General features: G+C 48.6%; 1 protein-coding gene across 4 annotated transcripts in view; it reads left to right on the top strand.

Moving 5' to 3' along the window:
- The window catches only part of plxna4 (plexin A4), a 776,634-nt gene that overhangs the window by 336,748 nt on the left and 418,188 nt on the right, over positions 1-21,698 (top strand). For all 4 annotated transcript variants that reach the window (XM_072471113.1, XM_072471112.1, XM_072471111.1 and 1 more), the window contains exon 4: positions 11,405-11,536. In XM_072471113.1, the coding sequence (XP_072327214.1) occupies positions 11,405-11,536 (132 nt within the window). The remainder of the gene's footprint in view (positions 1-11,404; positions 11,537-21,698) is intronic.

Raw genomic sequence — 21,698 nt, 5'->3', positions numbered from 1 at the left:
TCCCGATCGTGGGCCGGGCCCCATCGGAGGTCAGAGCTCCCAACCCCCACAGGCTGCCTCCCCCCCCGACCCTGCGCGCAGAGTTCCTGCCGGCTGCGACCAGGTGTGGACGGCGCCGGCGGGACTCTGCCTTTTTAGAGCGGCCGCTCGGCCCATTCGGGCCGGAGAATCGGCGGCCCAGCCGCGTACAGCGGCCTGCGACCGGTGCCACGCCAAATGCGTGCTGGCGGCGGGGCGACGTGGCCCGGTTGCGGGGATTCTCCGGCCCGGCCCTGGGCTGGGAGAATTCCTCCCCCTAATTCTGGAATCAGTCTAGTGAATCTCCTTTGAACTGCCTCAATGTAGCTACTTGCCTCCTCATACGGGTAACTTCCAATTGAACTGCTTCCCAATGGCGTGTTTTCGTTTTAGAGCAGTTTTCACGTAAGGGAAGGTTTTCGAATAGTGCTGACAGTTGCCACCTGGATTTTTGGTTTGCAAGTTAGGAATGATTAATGTTTTCAAACCCCATTCTCACTTATTGTGCATTTTTTTCACATAAAATTCTCTTATCAAAGTACATACTGCGCTTCAAAGGGTATTTCTGATGAAGACAGAAATATCCAGTACTGTGCAGTGCAGTACTAAACACTGTAGTGTGCTGTATATATTACTGTATGTCATTGCAACAAGTTAAATTGTTTCTGTAATACTTTCTCACAACAGTATGTGATTAATATAAATTTTTCAAACTGCATTTCATAACCGAGAACTGTACATCACTGCGTGTGTGTTTAAGGAACTTGCTAATATTCAATTTACTTCAGTTAGTTAGCAAGTCAGATGGCAATGAATCTTCGACAGATTCGCTCAGCTAACCTTCAATCTCCACCATGCTTTAAATTCCAGTTTTCACAAAGCACATCTTCCCATTTTATAGGTGAGTCGCAGAAACAATTTTCCTAACGTTCTGTTCCTTATTCATGCATATCTCTGTTTAATTTATAGGCTTTTATCTAATAATTGTAGGTCAGGAAGGTAACGTTTCCCTTCTTACAGGTTTTCCTGGAGGAAAATTATTTTTGTTTCACGCATTTTCATTTAGCACCTCGTTTTTTTCTGAAGGCATTATAGAATCATAGAATTTACAGTGCAGAAGGAGGCCAGTCGGCCCATCGAATCTGCACCGGCCCTTCGAAAGAGCACCCTACTCAAGCCCACGCCTCCACCCTATCCCTGTAACTCAGTAACCCCACCTAATCATTGGACAGTAAGGGCAATTTAGCATGGCCAATCCACCTAACCTGCACATCTTTGGACTGTGGGAGGAAATCGGAGCACCCGGAGGAAACCCAGGCACACACAGGGAGAACGCGCAGACTCCGCACAGACAGTGACCCAAGCCGGGAATCGAACCTGGGACCCTGGAGCTGTGAAGCAACTGTGCTAACCGCTGTGCTACCATGCTGCCCTCGAGGTACGGTAACTGAAGGGCAACTGCACAGCACCTTTAGCGTTGGGAAACAGCGCAGAATCGCTTCGCAGGAATGTTAGGAAACAAAATCAGACACTTAAAGTGAAATTTTACAGGTGGTCAAAAGGGTAGATTTTAAGGAGCTTCTTCAATGGAGGAAAGAGGGATAGAGAGGCAGCTGGAAGCATGGCTGCCAAAGGTGGATGTGGTGTTCTTTGTGTTGCTAATCTTTGAAAGGTTGACGTAGTGTTCACAAAGCCCACAAATAGCTTTAAATTGAACAAAGCTATAAATTTATTAACACTACTTATTTGGATTCAACACTTACTCTTATATAATACACAGTTGATAATAAACATATAATCTATACTCACCTACTACTAATCTCTGCACCATACAATAACTATGATCTGCTCTCACTCACACTATCTTTCCTTCAGTCTGTTCTCTAGCTTTCTCCTCAACCTCTCACCCACAAGGCTTTGCATCAATGTCTTATATGTCTGTACATCTAGCTCCCTCTCGTGGTCGATTTAGACATTTCATTAACCCTTGCAGTTCTTACATTTATGATAATGTCGCAGTGGAGTCATGATGATTGTGGAAGCATGGGAGGCCAGTGTTGCAGGAGCCAGAGAATTCCCAAGAGAAGCTGCCTGAAGGCCCTCGGCTCCTGAATTCCATCCTTAAACCTCCCCGCCTCTTAGGCTGTCATTGTTGCTTTTCCCTCTGGAGTTCTCTAATAGCTGTGTTAGTGTCACTTTGGTGACAGGCCCCAGTTATGCGCAGGAGGGGGGGAAATCCGAGGGAGTGCACCCCTTTTGTTGTGCAATGCTGCGAAAAGAGCTGACCTAATGAAATGCAGAATACGGAGTTTCTGGTGCTCAATATCACTGCACAATGGCAGAGTAAATGAGCCATTAGGCTGGCTTCCCGGAGGCTGTTCCTTTTAAAAGCAACTTGAGAATATTTCTAAGGAGCGTAGAACAGCTGCACATTGTATTATTACTAGCGTTGGATTCTTCGAGTGAGAGCTGCTTGTATGAGCCTGTCCCTAGCTTTCATTACTGACTCAGCTAATGAATAAAGCACTCTGAGTTGTATCGTTGTCTAATTCACTCGCTGCTTTGTCTCGCTGATCAATAAAACATGTAAACATACTTCTTCAGTTGTAAGGGAGAGCATTGCTTTTTTTTTTTGCGCGGGGTTGTACATTTGGGTGAATTATTTAAATGCAAACTCTGCTCCTTGGAGGCCACCGTTGGGATTGTGAAATTTAAATTTGGATCATTTTCAAGTTCCTGTTTGTGTTTTTGCCTTTCCCAGGAGAGTACCTGGATCGGGTGGGTGGGTGGGAGAGGGAAGAAATGTCCTGTCGTGATGCTGGAGCTACCCTGAAGTGTGCAGCAGGCACAGTGGACCAGCCCAGAAAAAGAGGAAATTGCATTTATATAGCGCCTTTCATAACTGTGGGGTGTTCCAAAGTCCTTTACAACCAGTGAAATAATTTTGAAGTGTTGTCACTGTTGTGATGTAGGGCGAGATCGTGCGGCTGTTAATGCCGGCCGGATCTTCCCACCAATGACGCATTCCCGTCGCGAGTTTCTAGATGGCGTGGGGTGGATTCAATGGGACAATATTTATCCTTATCAAACACTTAAAAAGAAACCCCAGAATATCTTTTAATTAAATTTACAGGATGTGGGTGCCACTTGACTAGGCCAGAATCTATTGCCGCCCTGTCAGAGGATCCCGCTGACGGCCAACACTGAGAAACATGCCTTGGGGAGGCCAGAGAATCTCGCCCACAATGTGCACCGCAAACCCTCGTTGCTTGGGGGTTAAATATGACCAGAGTATCTGTGCTCTTCTCAATGGTGTCTCTGGATTTCTTATGCCCCCTGAGAGGGCAGACAGAGCCTCGATTTGTTGCCTCTTCTGAAAGACAGCGCTCCCTCATTACTGCACCAGAGTGTTAGCCTGGATCTGGAAGCTAAAGTCCTCTGGGACTTGAACCTGCGGCCTTCTGATTCAGAGAGCTGGCTGGCACCCATTCATCTCAGACTTCAGTCTGAATGAGGTGAGAGCTTGGCAAAGCTCAGCTTGTGAGGTTTGGAGTTTCCCCGGACAGTGGGTTTGTGATCTGAGCCATGCTGCTATTGATGTGTCCTGACGGGCGGAGAGAGAGGGATCTGGGAACAGTGGAGTCTTGAAGGACTCATCACCCCTCTCTCCTGCCTCAGTAAATGGCGTGTGGCCTGCGCAGATCAAATAAATGTTACTGAAGGAAAGAAATGAGAGAACACAATTGTCGGCAGCAATTTTCTGAAAGTAATCTCACAGAGAGGACCAGTAATGGCAGCTTCCCACAACTCGCATTTAGCTTGTGACAGGAAATCTGATGATTATGGACAATATCTATCCTGAATTAACACCTTGAAAAAGACGCATCACCTGGTCATTGCTGTTTGCTCTGTACAAATTGGTGGATAGATTGGCAAATGATTTGAGGGCAGCACAATAAGATTGTCCCCAAAAGGTTCTGTTGGTTCAGATATTGAGTCCCTGAGACATCGTGACCAAGAAGGCCTTGAGTTTGTTCCGAGGTCAGTACTAAGTTTGCTGACCTCTGATCGCGACGCGGGATGTTACAACAGGCTCGAGGTTGGTGCCCCTGAGTTAGAGCTAAGGAAAGTTAGATGGAATTCCTGGTTCAGTTCGCTATCCACTTGCCACATGCGCAGACTTGACTGGGATTGGATCAGCAGTGATTGAGTTAGGCCAGACACTCCTCCTGCACTGCTGAGGGAGCAGTGCACTGTCGTGGGTGCCGTTTTTCAGATTAAAAGTTAAACCTGTCCTTTCTGGTGAATGTGAAAGAGTCTACGGTACTCTTACGAAGAAGAGAAAGGGAGTACTGCTTGGTGTCCTGGACTAATCCTTAACCAACACTTAATAATAATAATAATATTCATTATTGTCACAAGAAAGGCTTACGTTAACACAGCAATGACGTTACTGTGAAAAGCCCCTAGTCTCCACACTCCGGCGCTTGTTTGGGTACACAGTGTGAGAATTCAGAATGTCCAATTCATCTAACAAGCACGTCTTTCGAGACTTGTGGGAGAAAACCGGAGCACCCGGAGGAAACCCACGCAGACACGGGGAGAACGTGCAGACTCCACACAGACAGTGACCCAAGCCGGGAATCGAACCCAAGCCTCTGGCGTTGTGAAGCAACAGTGCTAGCCACTGTGCCCATAACAGAATATCTCTTAATTTATCATAGAATCATAGAGTTTACAGTGCAGCAGGAAGCCATTCGGCCCATCGAGTCTGCACCGGCCCTTGGAAAGAGCACCCAACTGAAGTCCACCCCATCCCCATAACCCAGTAACCTTTTTGGACACTAAGGACAATTTATCATGGCCAATCAACCTAACCTGCCCATCTTTGGACTGTGGGAGGAAACCGGAGCACCCGGAGGAAACCCACGCAGACATTGGATGTGGGCGTCACTGGCTGGGTCAGCATTTATTGTCATCTGGCCATCATCTCATTGCTGCATCTCCTCTTCAACACTTCAAAAGTACTCGGGCGCTGGATAACCCGCTGGGCCATGGGAAGCACCCTAGGCATTCCAATGTTTTTCTATTCAGGGAGAAAAGTAGAACTGTTTTTTAAAAATAGGAAAGCGATTCTTCTCCTCACCTATCCTATAAGTTGTACAAGGCAGAACATGAGCTGCTTTGTTGCCATTCTGAGCCTAGGTAAAACATCCAGGTTAGAGTTGCAGCCTGAATCTGTGCGTGCCCGCCTGCCACCTCACCCTCATGCTCACAGCTAGTAAAGATCTGTGCTGATGCCAAACCCTCAAGAGCCTGCTCTGTCTGTTTTTTATTATACGGCAGTAACAATTCTGTGATTCTATATCCATCTTGGCTTTTACAGCCGAAACTCAATGTTTGGGTTATGGTTAGTAAATTCCACTTTATTTTGTTAGAGTCACAGAGTCATGGCTGTTTACAGCATGGAAACAGGCCCTTCGGCCCAGCTTGTCCATGCCGCACAGTTTCTATCCCTGAGCTAGTCCCACTTGCCCGCATTTGGCCCATATCCCTCTATACCCACCCTGCCCATGTAATTGTCTAATTGCTTTTTAAAGGAAAAAATTGTACCCGCCTCTACCACTGCCTCTGGCAACTCATTCCAGATACTCACCACCCTCTGTATGAAGAAATTTCCCCTCTGGTCTCATTTGTATCTCCCCCCTCTCACCTTGAACCTATGCCCTTCAGTTCTACAATCCTCTACCTTTGGGAAAAGATGTTGACTATCTATCTTATCTATGCTCCTCATTGTTTTATAGACCTCTATAAGATCATCCCAAACCCTCCTACACTCCAGCAAAAGAGTCCCAGCCTATCCAGCCTCTCCTTATAACCCAGACCATCAAGCCCTGGTAGCATCCTCATAAATATCTTCTGCACTCTTTCTAGTTTAACAATATCCTTCCTATAATAGGGTGACCAGAACTGAACACAGTATTCCATGTGTGGTCTTACCAATGTCTTGTACAACTTCAACAAGACGTCTCAACTCCTGTATTCAATATTCTGACCAATAAAACCGAGCATGCTGAATGCCTTCTTCACCACCCTGTCCACCTGCGACTCCACCTTCAAGGAGCTCTGAACCTGTCCCCCTCGATCTCTTTGTTCTGTAACTCTCCCCAACTCCCAACCATTGACTGAGTAGGTCCTTCCCTGATTTGATCTCCCAAAATGCATCACCTCACATTTATCCAAATGAAACACAATCTGCCATTCATCGGCTCACTGGCTCAATTGGTCAAGATCCTGTTGTAAACTTATATAACCTGGTTAACTATCCACTATGCCACCAATTCTGGTGTCATCTGCAAACTTACTAACCATGCCTCCTACATTCTCATCCAAATCATTTATCATTTCACCTTGCAAGGAAGATGAGTGTTGTTTGTTGTGAGAAACGGCTACAGGTGCCCAAGGAGAGGCCGAGGGTTTTCTGAAGGCTCGGCTCGTCTCTATCCTGTCTTTCCCCCGCCACCCCTTCCTCCTTCCTGGCCCAAGGCAACTCTGCGGAAGAACATTGATGCGTAGGCTAAACAGGGAAGAGTAACATCACTTCTCCAAGCTCTATACAGCTCTCCCCTTGTGCCTGATTGTGCTCCCATGTGATCTCCTTTATACTTTGGTCTTCTCTTGTTCAGTTTCGACCCTTCTGGGCCCTATTTGCATTTGTTTGCCGTCATCAATCGTCCAGAATGCTCACTTCCCGTGCACCTTTTCCTACGTCCCGTGGTTATTTTTATTGTTGGTGTTCTTTGGAATACAACTTAGACAATAGAATCTGAGGCATCATTGACTGTGGCTGGGATTGAATGATGCAATAGCATTGACAGAGATGTGGCTGACGGAGACTATGGAGAACTGGAAGTTGCACACGCGTGCTGAGAAAATATTCTGGAAGGATTAGGTGGGAAACAAAAACTGCGGGACCTCATCCATTTCATTACACCTCTGGAATGGGAGAATGACAATTGATGGAAAGTTGAACTTGTTTGAGTCAAGGATTGTGAGGGGGATGATTACCCTATTGGATGCTTGTCAAACAGATGAAATGATATGTAGGTAAAGAGCAGAGTTGTTTAGAAGTAAGAAAGGGAATCTTATTGTGGATGAATGGTTCTGCTGATGAATCTGTTTTTGTGATGTTAGTTAAGGTTAAATACTGGCCAGGACACTATGGCAGCTATCCCCTGTTCGTTCTCAGGTACTCCCGTGGGATCTTTTACAATCAACTGAGGGGCTGACAGGGTGTTCGTTTGTTCCCTTATTAGGCGTTCCCTCAGGATTGCTGATGACTTTCTTCCACTGCCGTTTAATGGATTCTGAGGTAGCTGGGCAGCCTGCTGTGCGCTCTGCGGGCTCTGCACCGTGCAGAGCAGGCGGTGCCCGAAGGGTTGGCAAGGTGGGTTGTTCAGAGGTTTGTGCACGCCATCTGATGTCTCAAATCTGCCTCTGCACATCCCCAAAGGCGCCTCATGGTGCGTTTGGTACCTTTCCGGATGGAACTTCCCCATTTTGGTTGGTCTGAGACGCCAGTCAGTGGGGAAGGTTGGCTTTATCAGGGGTACTTCGAGAACATCACTAAAGTGTTTCCTCCTTGGGAGTCTCCTGCTGTGTCCGAGTTCCAAATAGAGTTGCTTCGTGAGGCTGGTGTTGGGTGTACCAATGACATCTCCTTCCCAGCGGAGCTGATTTTGAGTGGTTAGCACCTCCATGCTGGGAAAGTTAGCCAGGGAGTAGATGCTGCTGTGCTTGGTCCTGGATTTGGAGGATTTTGCGAAGGCATGGCTGGTGGCAGTATTTTGAAATGCCTGCTTCAGGTTGTCCAGGTCTTCGAAGCAGATAAGGTGTGGGAGGATCGCTGCTGCGTGGTAAACCATGACCCTTAGTCCCGACTTTGAGTTCCTGCTCCTCAAATACTTGTTTCCTTAGTCGGCCGAAAGCTGAGCTGGCCCATCGGAGGCGACGATTATTTTTGCCATCCATATCTGACTTCATTGGGTGGAGACTCGCAAGATGCGGAAAATGCTCCACGTTTTCCAGGATCTCCCCATTGAAGGGGGAGGAGGTTGAAAGCTTCATTCGAAAGATGGCTCCTCCAAAAATGCAATGCTCCTTGTGTACTGCACTAGAGCATTGGCCTTGCATAATTGAGATTTCCCGGAGGTGAGGGTACTACCCAATCAACCATGGCTAAACATCATCCTTGATTAAAACCTAGAATATTTCCTAAGCTGCCATAACACTGAGGAAGCATTTCATTAGTACAGCAGTAGCTATTTGATCCATTGGGATTTTACGCAGAGGGAGACAGACGGACGGTTTTGCTCCATTGGGACATAGTAAAAAAGCTATGACTGGGAGCAGATTTAATCCATTGGGATTCCATCAAATGGAGCAAATAGGAAAGAGTTTGGTTGGTTGAAATTCTTTAGGTGTGAATTGGCGTGAATGGGAAGAGTGTTTGAACTTAACAGATTCATCGAACATGAAGAGGCCATTCGGCCCTTTGAGCCTGTTCCACCATTCATTATGATCATGGCTGGAACATCCAATTCGTAGCCTGATCCCCCCCGCCCCCCCCCCATATACTTTGATCCCCTTCACCCGAAGTGCAACATCTAACTCCTTCTTGTAAACATACAATGTTTTGGCCTTCAATGCAATAGGAATGAAAATAACATGGTTTGGTTCATCGGCATTCTGTACAGTGGGAATGACATTGGTCCATTTGATCATTATATGTGGGTCTTTGAGAATAATGAATTGCCGTTCAATGATATGTTTGTGAATATTAACTTGCCTCCAGACAATGGGAATACCAAATGAATCAGCACAGGAAAGTAGAGACAGATCTTGCAATTGTATTTTTTTAACCTTCCCAAGACACTTCACAACCAATGAAATAGTTGTGAAACACTTTCATTGGTGCTCTGGAAGGAAACACAGCAGCCAATGTGTGCACAGCGAGATCCCAGGAAGAGAGTGACTGCTGATCTATTTTTGGTGGTGTTGGTCGTGGGGCAAAGGTTGACGCGGACTCTCTGTAAAGACAAATTAAAACTCTTTCTCTGAGAGAAATGGATATTTCACACACAAGTGTCATTACCAACCGCTGTGATCTGTCAATCAACAGTAACTCCTGGCTCCACAATCTGGAGCAAGTGGCACCGGGAAGATTGTGGTCACAGTGGGGTGTACGCCAGCAAATGAAAAACGTGCCAAGTGCTATTGGTAACTGATTCCTTTAATTCTCACCTCTCAGTAGGAAACAGTCACAGACCTGGGGAAGAGGGACAGTGAATGCAGTAATTTCCTGCCTTACTAATTACCTGGTGTTCAGTTAAAGATGTTGAATTGTGAAACGTTTCATTTTCATCTTAAGTACACAAACCTACTCCTGTTGATACATAACAGCCATCATTAGCATAAGCCATATCGCCGTAAATGCGATCATCATAGTTTCCATAACTCAAATAAATAGCTTGTGTTTTGTATGAAACAAATGGAAACATCACCAAGGGCGAGTGAAAGCTCACTGGTTGTTACGTTGCTTGAGGTTCTCTAAACCTGGAGAAAGGCTTTTTGAACGTTATGGGGCAACGTTTCCTGACACTGTGCTGCCACTGGTTAGAAATTTGAGTACTGTGCATGTCCGGCTCACTGATGGGGGCCATGAGGTGTGGGCTGGAACCATCGGAAAGAAGAACGTGCATTTCTAAAGTGCTGTTCATGACTTCCTGACGTCCCAGATGTTTTACAACCAATCAAGTACCTTTCAAAGTGCAGTCGTTGTCATGTTGGGAGCACGACAGCCAAATGTGCACAGTGCCATCCAACAAACGACAATGGCCAGGTGGTCTATTTGTTGTCAGTGATATTGATGGGGAGAAATATTGGCCAGTACACCAAGGGAGAACCTCCTGCCCTCTGTTTTGAGTCACTGCTGGGGAATCTTTAATGTTCTTTAGTGGAATTTTTTGAGGACATTACCAGTGCGGTAGATAACGGGGAGCCAATGGATGTGGTATATCTGTATTTCCAGAAAGCCTTTGACAAGGTGCCACACAAAAGATTGTTGCATAAGATAAAGATGCATGGCATTAAGGGGAAAGTAGTGGCATGGATAGAGGATTGGTTAATTAATAGAAAGCAAAAAGTGGGGATTAATGGGTGTTTCTCTGGTTGGCAATCAGTAGCTAGTGGTGTCCCTCAGGGATCAGTGTTGGGCCCACAACTGTTCACAATTTACATAGATGATTTGGAGTTGGGGACCAAGTGCAATGTGTCCAAGTTTGCAGACGACACTAAGATGAGTGGTAAAGCAAAAAGTGCAGAGGATACTGGAAGTCTGCAGAGGGATTTGGATAGGCTAAGTGAATGGGCTAGGGTCTGGCAGATGGAATACAATGTTGACACATGTGAGGTTATCCATTTTGGTAGGAATAACAGCAAAAGGATTATTATTTCAATGATAAAATATTAAAACATGCTGCTGTGCAGAGAGACCTGGGTGTGCTAGTGCACGAGTCGCAAAAAGTTGTTTTACAGGTGCAACAGGTGATTAAGAAGGCAAATAGAATTTTGTCCTTCATTGCTAGAGGGATGGAGTTTAAGACTAGGGAGGTTATGCTGCAACTGTATAAGGTGTTAGTGAGGCCACACCTAGAGTATTGTGTTCAGTTTTGGTCTCCTTATTTGAGAAAGGACGTACTGGCGCTGGAGGGTGTGCAGAGGAGATTCACTAGGTTAATCCCAGAGCTGAAGGGGTTGGATTACGAGGAGAGGTTGAGTAGACTGGGACTGTACTCGTTGGAATTTAGAAGGAGGAGGGGGGATCTTATAGAAACATATAAAATTATGAAGGGAATAAATAGGATAGAAGCGGGCAGGTTGTTTCCACTGGTGGGTGAAAGCAGAACTAGTGGGCATAGCCTCAAAATACGGGGAAGTAGATTTAGGACTGAGTTTAGGAGGAACGTCTTCACCCAAAGGGTTGTGAATCTGTGGAATTCCTTGCCCAGTGAAGCAGTAGAGGCTCCTTCATTAAATGTTTTTAAGATAAAGATAGATAGTTTTTTGAAGAATAAAGGGATTAAGGGTTATGGTGTTCGGGCCGGAAAGTGGAGCTGAGTCCACAAATGTGGCGACTAGGGGCTTTTCACAGTAACTTAATTTGAAGCCTACTTGTGACAATAAGCGATTTTCATTTTTCATTTCATTTTACTTCTGACCAAATAAATAAGAATCAGCCGGAGGAAATATAGGTGATGAATAATATAGAGATTTTTGAACAATGTTCAGTCGAAGTGATCTCTCTCTCTCTCTCTGTTCTTCACAGATCCGTGTAGATGGGCTTTCCCATGGTGCCCAGCAGTACGAGACCATTCAGGTCGTGGAGAGTGGGGCCATTCTGCGAGACATGTCTTTGTCTGTGGATCATCAATACCTCTATGTCATGTCAGAAAAGCAGGTAAGACGAGGTCCTTGCAATGAGGGCCGGATTCATGGCACTCTTGTGTTGTTATAAATATGGAATTGGAGGTTACCAAGAGGTCAATTCCAGCTATCAGGCTTGGGGCCCACTTCCAATAGGCACTGAGATTTGGTGTCACATGAGACACTGAATGGTCTGCTGCCGTACTGCTGGTAGTGGTGAGGGTTTGGTGGGTGTGATTGAGAGAGTGGAAAGTGTGAGGAGGGTCAGAATCGACTTGATTGGAGGTGTAGCGGAGAAGGATTTCAGTTGAAGGAGCTGAAGGATGAGGAAGCAATGTAAAATGCTGTGCCGACAATAGGTGAACACAGCTGAGTATGGGATGGAATGTGGGTGACATGTTGGAGCTCAACAACGAGTCGAGAGCGATCGAAAACCAGGGTGTATTTTCCAAGTGCCTTGTTGGAATGTCGAACGATTTTGTTTTTATTTCTGTTCATTTGCTGTGAGAAAAATTGCCCTTGTAACTGCACATCTTTACCTCGCCATATCCGAGCAGTTTCGATGTGGATTCTCTTTGTAGTTGGAAGGTTCCATTCACATTGCAGCCTCCTTAATCCTTGGATGGAGCAGCTACAACGCGCTTTGAACACTGCTGTCTCATCAAGTGTTGTGTGGCCTTTTCTCTGACAGATCACCACTGACATCTTGCACTGTTGTCATGCTGAAAGGAATTACTCGCTGGCCCTTTTCAGGACTGGTGACAAGGGCAGTCACCAATCCTGTCTGAAAAGGTCTGGATTTCCGGGTCACTTTCAACAGTACTCTTAACCAAGTCACCTTCAGTAGGGTGCTTAGCTTTGATAACACCGCGTGTAATGTCAGAGTGGCCTTGTCAGCCCCTGGCAGTCGTAAATATCAGGACACAAGACAGAATGAGTCAGTGGATCTTTCCGCTCAGTGTGTGTCAGGGTTCTGGGAAAGTACAAGCATTTAATGAAGCTCATGAGATCTCAATGAATCAGCAGCAGCACAGTGACCCAATCCTTCAATTAAAACATTGTTTTGACAAAGCTCTGACAAAGAGTATAGAGATACATAGATACTTAGAAGCCAGGAGGAGGCCTTTTGGCCCTTCGAGCCTGTTCCGCCATTCATCACGATCATGGCTGATCATCCAACTCAAACGCCAAATCCTGCTTTCTCCCCATAGCCTTTGATCCCATTCTCCCCAAGTGCTATATCCAGCCGCCTCTTGAATATATTAAATGTTTTAGCATCAACTACTTCCTGTGGTAATGAATTCCACAGGCTCACCACTCTTTGTGTGAAGAAATGTCTCCTCATCTCTGTCCGAAATGGTTTACCCTGAATCCTCCGGCTGTGAGCCCTGGTTCTGGACACACCCATCATTGGTAACATCTTCCCTGCATCTACCCTGTCTAGTCCTGTTAGAATTTTATAAGTCTCTATGAGATCCCCCCTCATTCTTCTGAACTCCAGCGAGAAAAATCCCAACCTAGTCAATCTCTCCTCATATGACTGTCCCGCCATCCCTGGAATCAGTCTGGTAAACCTTCTCTGCATCCAGACTCCAGTCATCCAGACTCGAAACGTTAGCTTTGTTCTCTCTTCACAGATGCTGTCAGACCGGCTGAGATTGTCCGGCATTTTCTGATTTTGTTTCAGATTCCAGCATCTGCAGCAATTTGCTTTTATAAAACATAATCCTGTCTGGGCAAGTGAAGATAAATCTGTTCAGGGGAGGTAGACCACTGTCTCTCGGTGGTGGTATGTATTAGGGGTAATACGGTACACCATGAATGCCGAGGAGCTATTGGAGGACAGATGCTGGATCCCGATTGGATCCACCGCCTACTGGGCTCCACCCAGATAGGCGGGGTATAAGAACCTGGGTTTAATCCCCGCAGCTGCATTCTGTGACTGAACTGCTGGGGAACGAGTCTGAACAAGTCTGCCCAATAAAGCCTCGATTGAAGGTCTTTACGTCTCGCCTCGTGTGTGATCGATGGTGCTACAATGTATTGAGCAGACTTAAAAAGGAATATGGAGCTCCGGATCACCCCGGAGTGCCTGCGAATCAGCCCCCACGCAGCAAACGCAACATCGGCGTTTAAACACTGGCTGGTGTGCTTTGAGGGGATACCTCCGAACGGCCTCCGGCAGACCAACAGAAGACCAGAAGATGCAGGTCCTGCATTCCAGGGTGAGTCCCGAAATCTACTCACTCATCGAGGACGCGGAAGAATTCCCAGCGGCGCTCAACTTGCTGAAGGAGATCTACATTAAGCCCGTCAATCAGGTCTACGCACGTTACCAGCTCGCGACGAGACGACAAATCCCCGGGGAATCGCTAGACGATTTCTTCAATGCTCTAACGATCCTGGGACGAAACTGCAACTGCCCAGCGGTTACGGCGAACGAACATACGGACCTCCTGATCAGAGACACTTACGTAGCAGGTTTGGCATCGTCGCAAATTCGCCAGAGACTTTTAGAGAAAGACTCTCTCGGACTCACAGAGGCACGGGCCCTCGCAGCCTCCCTCGACGTGGCCTCCCAAAACGCCCGTGCCTATGCCCCCAACTGCGCTGCAGCCCCTTGGGCTCCGTGGACCCCCGCCGCGATCGACCCCCTGGCAACCCCAACCCCTCCGCAAGCGTGCGCAGCCAGAATCCCAGACCACCCGGGGGGCCCCCGCTGCCACTTTTGCGGGCAGTCAAAACACCCCCGCCAGCGCTGCCCGGCCCGCTCGGCCACCTGCAAAAACTGCGGTAAATAGGGGCACTACGCAGCGGTGTGCCAGTCCCGTGGGGTCGCCGCTATCTCCGGGGAACAAATGGGACCACGGGCTCAACCCCCTCAGCGACCCACGGGTGGCCAACGGGCGCCGCCATTTTGGACCCCGGACACCACGAGGGGGGGACGGGCGCCGCCATCTTCCTACCCACAGGCCGCGTGTGATCCATGGGAGCGGCCATTTTGTCCACCCCGGCCGCGTGCGACTCATGGGAGCTTCCATTTTGTCCACCCCCGACCGCGTGCGATCCATGGACGCCACCATCTTGGCTGACAGGCAAGGACCCCGGCGTGGATGGATCCACACTGCCTGAAGACAATGATCTGATACACCAACCACGTTTGGCATCGGTGACCCTCGACCAGTCGCGGCCTCGGACGCTCCAGACGACAACGACAAAGGTGCTAGTGAACGGCCACGAGATGCCGTGTTTAATCGACTCGGGGAGCACGGAGAGTTTTATTCACCCGGACATGGTAAGACGCTGTTCCCTTGTAATTCGGCCAAGCACCCAAAAAATGTTCCTGGCGGCGGGGTCCCACTCCGTTGAAATCAAAGGGTTCTGTATCGCAAACCTAACGGTGCAGGGGATAGAGTTCAAAAATTACCGGCTGTACGTCCTTCCCCACCTCTGCGCTCCCACCCTCCTGGGGTTGGACTTCCAATGCAACCTCCAGAGCTTAACATTCAAATTTGGCGGCCCTATACCCCCACTGACTATCTGCGGCCTCGCGACACTCAAGGTCGAACCGCCCTCCCTGTTTGCGAACCTCACCCCGGATTGCAAACCCGTCGCCACTAGGAGCAGACGGTACAGCACCCAGGACCGGACGTTTATCAGGTCCGAAGTCCAGCGGCTGCTGAAGGAAGGCATAATCCAGGCCAGCAATAGTCCCTGGAGAGCCCAGGTGGTAGTAGTGAAGACAGGGGAGAAGCAAAGGATGGTCGTAGACTACAGTCAGACCATCAACAGGTACACGCAGCTAGATGCGTACCCTCTTCCCCGCATATCCGACATGGTCAATCGGATTGCACAGTACAAGGTCTTCTCCACCGTGGACCTTAAGTCCGCCTACCACCAGCTCCCCATTTGCCCCGGTGTCCGCAAGTACACTGCCTTCGAAGCAGACGGGCGGCTATACCACTTCTTAAGGGTTCCATTCGGCGTCACGAACGGAGTCTCGGTCTTCCAACGAGAGATGGACCGAATGGTCGACCAGCACGGTTTACGGGCCACGTTCCCATACTTCGACAACGTCACCATCTGCGGCCATGACCAGCAGGACCACGACGCCAACCTCCGCAAATTCCTCCAGACCGCTAACGCCCTCAACCTCACCTACAACGAGGAAAAATGCGTGTTTAGCACCGACCGTCTAGCCATCCTTGGCTACGTAGTGCGTAATGGAGTGATAGGCCCCGACCCCGAACGCATGCGCCCCCTCATGGAGTTCCCTCTCCCCCACTGTACCAAAGCCCTGAAACGCTGCCTGGGCTTCTTTTCTTATTACATCCAGTGGGTCCCCCAGTACGCAGACAAGGCCCGCCCACTAATCCAGTCCACTACTTTTCCCCTGTCGACAGAGGCCCGCCAGGCCTTCAGCCGCATCAAAACGGATAGCGCAAAGGCCACGATGCGTGCCATCGATGAGTCCCTCCCATTCCAAGTCGAGAGCGACGCGTCCGACGTAGCTCTGGCGGCCACGCTCAACCAAGCAGGCAGACCCATGGTCTTTTTCTCCCGGACCCTACACGCTTCAGAAATTCGCCACTCCTCAGTAGAAAAGGAGGCCCAAGCCATAGTGGAAGCTGTGCGACATTGGAGGCATTACCTGGCCGGTAGGAGATTCACTCTCCTCACTGACCAACGGTCGGTAGCCTTCATGTTCGATAGTGCACAGCGGGGCAAGATAAAAAACGACAAGATCCTGCGGTGGAGGATCGAACTCTCCACCTACAATTATGAGATCTTGTACCGTCCCGGAAAGCTGAACGAGTCGTCGGATGCCCTATCTCGCGGCACTTGTGCCAACGCACAAGTGGACCGTCTCCAAGCCCTCCACGAGGACCTCTGCCACCCGGGGGTCACTCGTTTCTACCACTTCATAAAGGCCCGCAACCTCCCTTACTCCGTCGAGGACGTCCGAACAGTCACCAGGAACTGCCAAATCTGCGCAGAATGCAAACCGCATTTTTTCAGGCCAGATAGAGCGCACCTGATAAAGGCTTCCCATCCCTTTGAACGCCTCAGTTTGGATTTCAAAGGCCCCCTCCCCTCCACCGGTCGCAACACGTACTTTCTTAACGTCGTTGACGAATACTCCCGCTTCCCCTTCGCCATCCCCTGCCCCGACATGGCCGCGGCCATGGTCATTAAAGCCCTCGGCACCATCTTTACCCTGTTCGGTTTCCCCGCCCACATCCATAGCGTCAGGGGGTCCTCCTTCATGAGTGACGAGCTGCGTCAATTCCTACTCAGCTACAACCCCCGGGGGAACGGGCAGGTAGAGAGGGAGAACGGAACGGTCTGGAAGACCGTCCTACTGGCCCTACGGTCTAGGAGTCTCCCAACTTCCCACTGGCCGGAAGTCCTCCCGGATGCCCTTCATTCTATCCGGTCCCTGCTGTGCACCACCACAAACCAAAAGCCGCACGAGCCTCCTTGTCTTCCCTAGGAAGTCCGCTTCTGGAACGTCACTTCCGACCTGGCTGGCGGCCCTGGGACCCATCCTGCTCCGGAAACATGTGCGGGCGCACAAATCAGACCCGCTGGTGGAAAAGGTACATCTACTCCACGCAAACCCGCAGTCCGCCTACGTGGCGTTCCCACACGGCCGACAGGACACGGTCTCTCTGCGAGACCTGGCGCCCGCCGGAGCTCCCCCCCCCCAACACAAATCACCTCCCCCTCACTCCCGCCGGTGCACACCACAGCCACCCCCTTCCCGGGGGGATCGGTCCTCCTCCCAGGCCCGTCCAGGAGTAAGGAAACAGAAGGGGACAGCGCGATGCTCCCAGAGTCGACCGGACCCGAGCCAGCACCACCACCACCACCCGGGCTGAGACGATCGGAAAGGGCAACCAGAGCACCATCTCGACTCATCGAATCGACTTAAGATGTATATAATTCAGTGGCCCAGTAAAGCGGCATTGTTGTAAATAGTTAACGCTGCAAATCGGGTAAAATGTGAATAATTCGGTGGCCCAGTAAAAGCGGCATGATTGTATATAGTTCAATGGTTAAGGTACCGACCCTGTAAACCCCTACCACCATACCACCCAACACCCCGCCAGATTCTTTTTTAACAAGGGGAGAATGTGGTGGTATGTATTAGGGGTAATACGGTACACCATGAATGCCGAGGAGCTATTGGAGGACAGATGCTGGATCCCGATTGTATCCACCGCCTACTGGGCTCCACCCAGATAGGCGGGGTATAAGAACCTGGGTTTAATCCCCGCAGCTGCATTCTGTGACTGAACTGCTGGGGAACGAGTCTGAACAAGTCTACTCAATAAAGCCTCGATTGAAGTTCTTTACGTCTCGCCTCGTGTGTGATCGATGGTGCTACACTCTCGTTAATCCTAAACTCATTCGCAGGGAGAGAGGGAGCCATACAAAGGCATTGTATTAAATGGGGAAGAAACATCATTAAAACTATTACAATGGGGAGGAACGAGAAATAAGCAAGGTGGTGATGGGGAGAAATACAGCAGCAACCGGCCAAGGCTTCTTCAGCAAGTACCTCCTGACCTGTGACCTCCACCACCTAGATAGTTGAGAGCAGCAGTCACGTGAAACACCATCAACTGCAAGGCCCCCATCCGATTCACCCACTCTCCGGCCTTGGAGCTGTGCCACCTTTGCTTCACTAACTTTGTATCAAACTCCAGGAGCTCGCCAACTGCACTGTGGGTGTACCTGCACCACGTGGACTGCAGAAAGTGACTCACCACCGCCTTCTCGAGAGCAATTAGGGATGGGCAATAAATGGTGGCTTTGCCAACGATGCCCACATCCTGTTAATAAAGAAAGCCAATAACAGTGAGCGATTGAGAGCACCGGCATGTAGAATGTTAGGGACATAAAAAGAACGTTAAGGGTGCGATTAATGGCCCGATAAGCAGTGTGCGCAGCAGCGCTGATAGAAGCCGAGAGACCTTGCCCCCGGGATCTACCCAGCTCTCAATGCCTCGCGGGATCCAACGCGATCTCCCGAGACGTTGCAATGTAAATCCCGCCCATTGTTGGGTGGATCACTTTTTAGGAAATCTGCATGTTAGAGCAAGGCAGCTAGTCTCCCGAGGTACCTGAGGCAGGGGTATCTGTCCTCTCCGCCTCCGAGAACGCGGGCGAACACCGTTCAGGACGGGTCGCCACAAATGGGGACCAGACGGAACGGCACTCGTGGGGGTCTACCAGGGTACCGGAGGCCCTCAGCTGAAAACCCTTTGGGCAGGGTGTTACCCTGGCACTGCCAGCCTGGTACCCTGACAGTGCCACCTGGGTACTAGCTTGCAACACTGAGGAGTTTTGCTGAGCGGACCTTTTGAGTGCACAATACGGGGCTATGTGCAGCCTTGGCTGTGCATTCCCCGCTGAGGCTCCTTATTCAACACAAGTGCCGTTTTGTAGCGTTGTGTTTCTCAGCGTTATGAGCCCGGGAAGCGCACGGCCAAATGCTCTCACTGCGCGACTTTCTTCCCATTTAGTTAAACCCCGCCTTAAATGTTTACAAAGTAATCTGATTTAAACACAATCCTGCATTTATTTGTTTTCCAACTGTGGATAAAATGGAAAAGAAATCTAGCATTGTGTCCTATTTCAGGTACTATTGACTGCACATATAAACATGTGTCCTTTTCAGCCCCACCCTGTAAAGCCTAGCAAAGCCTAAAGAAAAACAATGAGCATTCCCAATAAAATCCTGAGCGGCTGAAGATTTCCTCAGTCAGCTCGCAAGACCACACGCCTCATGTGGTTCGACTTTTCTTATGTGTGAGCGGGACAGCCGCAATCAGTCAAACCCCTGAATAAAATGGCGTGACATTTTATGATTTTGGTTTCACTGCGCCTTCACAAACTGTCCTGAATGTCGTCTATCTCGGAGCTCCTTGTCTGAAGGGATCCAGTAAAAGGTATGGGTGCGTTGCTTTCTTTGTTTCGTTGTCATAGTGTCTCCCAGCGTAATCAATCCTGCGTGGGCCAGTGGGGAAAAGCGTTTTATTATTGTTGAAAGCAGCTGTAAGCACAGCAAGCATTCTATAGCTGAATGCTGGCTTACAAATTCGATCTTGTAGACTGACTCACCTCACTAGTCTGAAGCAGACGGGTTGCTTAATTGAGACGGGACAGGCACAGGCACAGGAGGAGTAGGAAATTCACTCCCTCACACTGTGACCTGGCCAACATTCTCCCTTCAGCCGACGTCAGCGAACAGTCGACGGACTAATCCTTGCAGGCGATCGTGTTGCAAAATGGCTGCCACACTTGTCCACGTCACCGCAGTCTGTGTCTTTCGCAGGAGGCCATTCAGCCCATCGTGTCTGCACAGGCTCTCCAAATGAGCATCACGGCTTAGTGCCATTCCCTTGCCCCCCCCCCCCCCCCCCGTACCCCTGCGCAGTGGGTCTATTCAAATAATCACCTATCACCGTCTTGAATGTGCCTTCACCACACTTCCAGGCAGCGCATTCCAGACCCCAGCCACTCATTATCAGAAAAACAATTTGCTCACATCACATTTGCTTCTTTTGCAAATCACTTGAAACAATTCAAGAGCAATTCACTGCCCAATGTGTGGAGACATGTTTCAATGTAATAGGCATTGTGGAAATATTAGATTTACACATATAAAATACAGAGGGCGTTGAGCGTGCTGTGGTGGCTTGTGGAAGGGCTGGCAACTGTCTCTTTGCGTGTTAGCAGGGCTGCCAACTCGGGACATGTTCCGGGAGGGTTCATCATGTGACCTCCCGGGTCTCATGGCCCCACCCAATCGGAAAACCCTTCCTCACTCACCCGCCATCGATATTCTTTTTCATGAAGAAACAAAAACTGTTCAAAGAAAATGGAAAAAGCAGCACGCCATCTTTTTAATGCCCCTATTCAGGTTTTGCTCGTCGAGGAACATCGAACCTTGTTCACTGTTCGCAGATATCAGGCAAGAGACCCCACAAGACACTTTCATAATTGTTTCTTTAGGGTTATCACTGAAAGGGTATTTTTTTTAAATGCACTTTTAAATTGCACAACAATTATTTATTTACGACCTGAAGTCTTGGTGAGGCAATCTCTGCCTGGGACTGTGAAATTGTAAAATAACTCGAAATATTGACGGTTTTTACAGTGATTGCAGTTCCCTTTTTATTTCTTCAACCAAGATGTGTGAGTGCCATTGACAAACATTTATTGCCCATCCCAAATTGCCCTGGAGAACATAAGAACATAAGAACTAGGAGCAGGAGTAGGCCATCTGGCCCCTCGCACCTGCTCCACCATTCAATGAGATCATGGCTGATCTTTTGTGGACTCAGCTCCACTTTCCGACCCAAACACCATAACCCTTAATCCCTTTATTCTTCAAAAAACTATCTATCTTTATCTTAAAAACATTTAAGAAAGGAGCCTCAACTGCTTCACTGGGCAAGGAATTCCATAGATTCACAACCCTTTGGGTGAAGAAGTTCCTCCTAAGCTCAGTCCTAAATCTACTTCCCCTTATTTTGAGGCTATGCCCCCTAGTTCTGCTTTCACCCGCCAGTGGAAACAACCTGTCTGCATCTATCCTATCTATTCCCTTCCCTTTTATACGTTTCTATAAGATCCCCTCGCATCCTTCTAAATTCCAACGAGTACAGTCCCAGTCTACTCAACCTCGCCTCGTAATCCAACCTCTTCAACTCTGGGATTAACCTAGTGTATCTCCTCTGCACACCCTCCAGTGCCAGTACGTCCTTTCTCAAGTAAGGAGACCAAAACTGAACACAATACTCCAGGTATGGCCTCACTGACACCTTATACAATTACAGCATAACCTCCCTAGTCTTAAACTCCATCCCTCTAGCAATGAAGGACAAAATTCTATTTGCCTTCTTAATCACCTGTTGCACCTGTAAACCAACTTTTTGTGACTCATGCACTCACACTCCCAGGTCTCTCTGCACAGCAGCATGTTTTAATATTTTATCATTTAAATAATAAGCCCGTTTGCTATTATTCCTACCAAAATGGATAACCTCATATTTGTCAACATTGTATTCCATCTGCCAGACCCTAGCCCATTCACTTAACCTATCCAAATCCCTCTGCAGACTTCCGGTATCCTCTGCACTTTTTGCTTTACCACTTATCTTAGTGTCGTCTGCAAACTTGGA

The sequence above is a fragment of the Scyliorhinus torazame genome, chromosome 13 (assembly GCF_047496885.1).
Source record: "Scyliorhinus torazame isolate Kashiwa2021f chromosome 13, sScyTor2.1, whole genome shotgun sequence".
Classification (NCBI taxonomy): Eukaryota; Metazoa; Chordata; class Chondrichthyes; order Carcharhiniformes; family Scyliorhinidae; genus Scyliorhinus; species Scyliorhinus torazame.
Note: the sequence above shows the minus strand (reverse complement) of the source record. Positions and strands in the feature narration are given on the sequence as shown.